This window comes from Penaeus monodon, chromosome 19, assembly GCF_015228065.2.
Source record: "Penaeus monodon isolate SGIC_2016 chromosome 19, NSTDA_Pmon_1, whole genome shotgun sequence".
NCBI lineage: Eukaryota > Metazoa > Arthropoda > Malacostraca > Decapoda > Penaeidae > Penaeus > Penaeus monodon.
In genome coordinates this window covers 46006448-46006963 of record NC_051404.1, presented here as the reverse complement: position 1 = coordinate 46006963, position 516 = coordinate 46006448, and the positions used below count along the sequence as shown (strand labels likewise).

General features: G+C 51.4%; 1 protein-coding gene across 1 annotated transcript in view; it reads left to right on the top strand.

Annotated features, from left to right (window-relative positions):
• Positions 1–516, top strand: part of LOC119585419 (Ig-like and fibronectin type-III domain-containing protein 1) — a gene marked incomplete in the record, with an annotated part of 121576 nt that overhangs the window by 107721 nt on the left and 13339 nt on the right. The window contains 2 exon segments of the mRNA XM_037934081.1: positions 10–220; positions 342–464. Of these exon segments, the coding sequence (XP_037790009.1) occupies positions 10–220; positions 342–464 (334 nt within the window).

The following is a 516-nucleotide window of genomic DNA, read 5'->3' as shown; positions in this document are numbered from 1 at the left end:
CGTCCTTAGGTACAAGTTGCATTTCCGTGCCCTGGGTTCTCCTGACGAAGCAGACATCTACAACGCAACGATGACGGGGGCGACTGCCAAGCGCCTCGAGGACCTCACGCCCAACACGCAGTACGTCCTCTACGTCACGGCCATGAACGGCTTCGGGGATAGTCGGCCTTCTGAGACGCTCCTGGCCTGGACGGACCCTGCTTACCCCGCGTTCGTAGAGGTACGCTCCTCTCTGGAAAGACCGAACGTGAAGTGCATTGCCCCTTTCTGTTTGGAGATAATGGCACTCTCAGACTGATATTTTTAGATATTTTAAGGATAATCTGTGTCTCCTTCACCAGACTCCGACCGTTCACCCTATCAACCTGATCGTGGAAGGCGGCACCATGACTGTGCTGTGCATTGCCATGGGATCTCCTCCTCCCACTGTGTCCCTCTATATCTCCGGCGTATTAATTCACCAGGTATATTTGAAAGATGATTCCAAGAAGTTTACATTATTATATTTTTTTACCC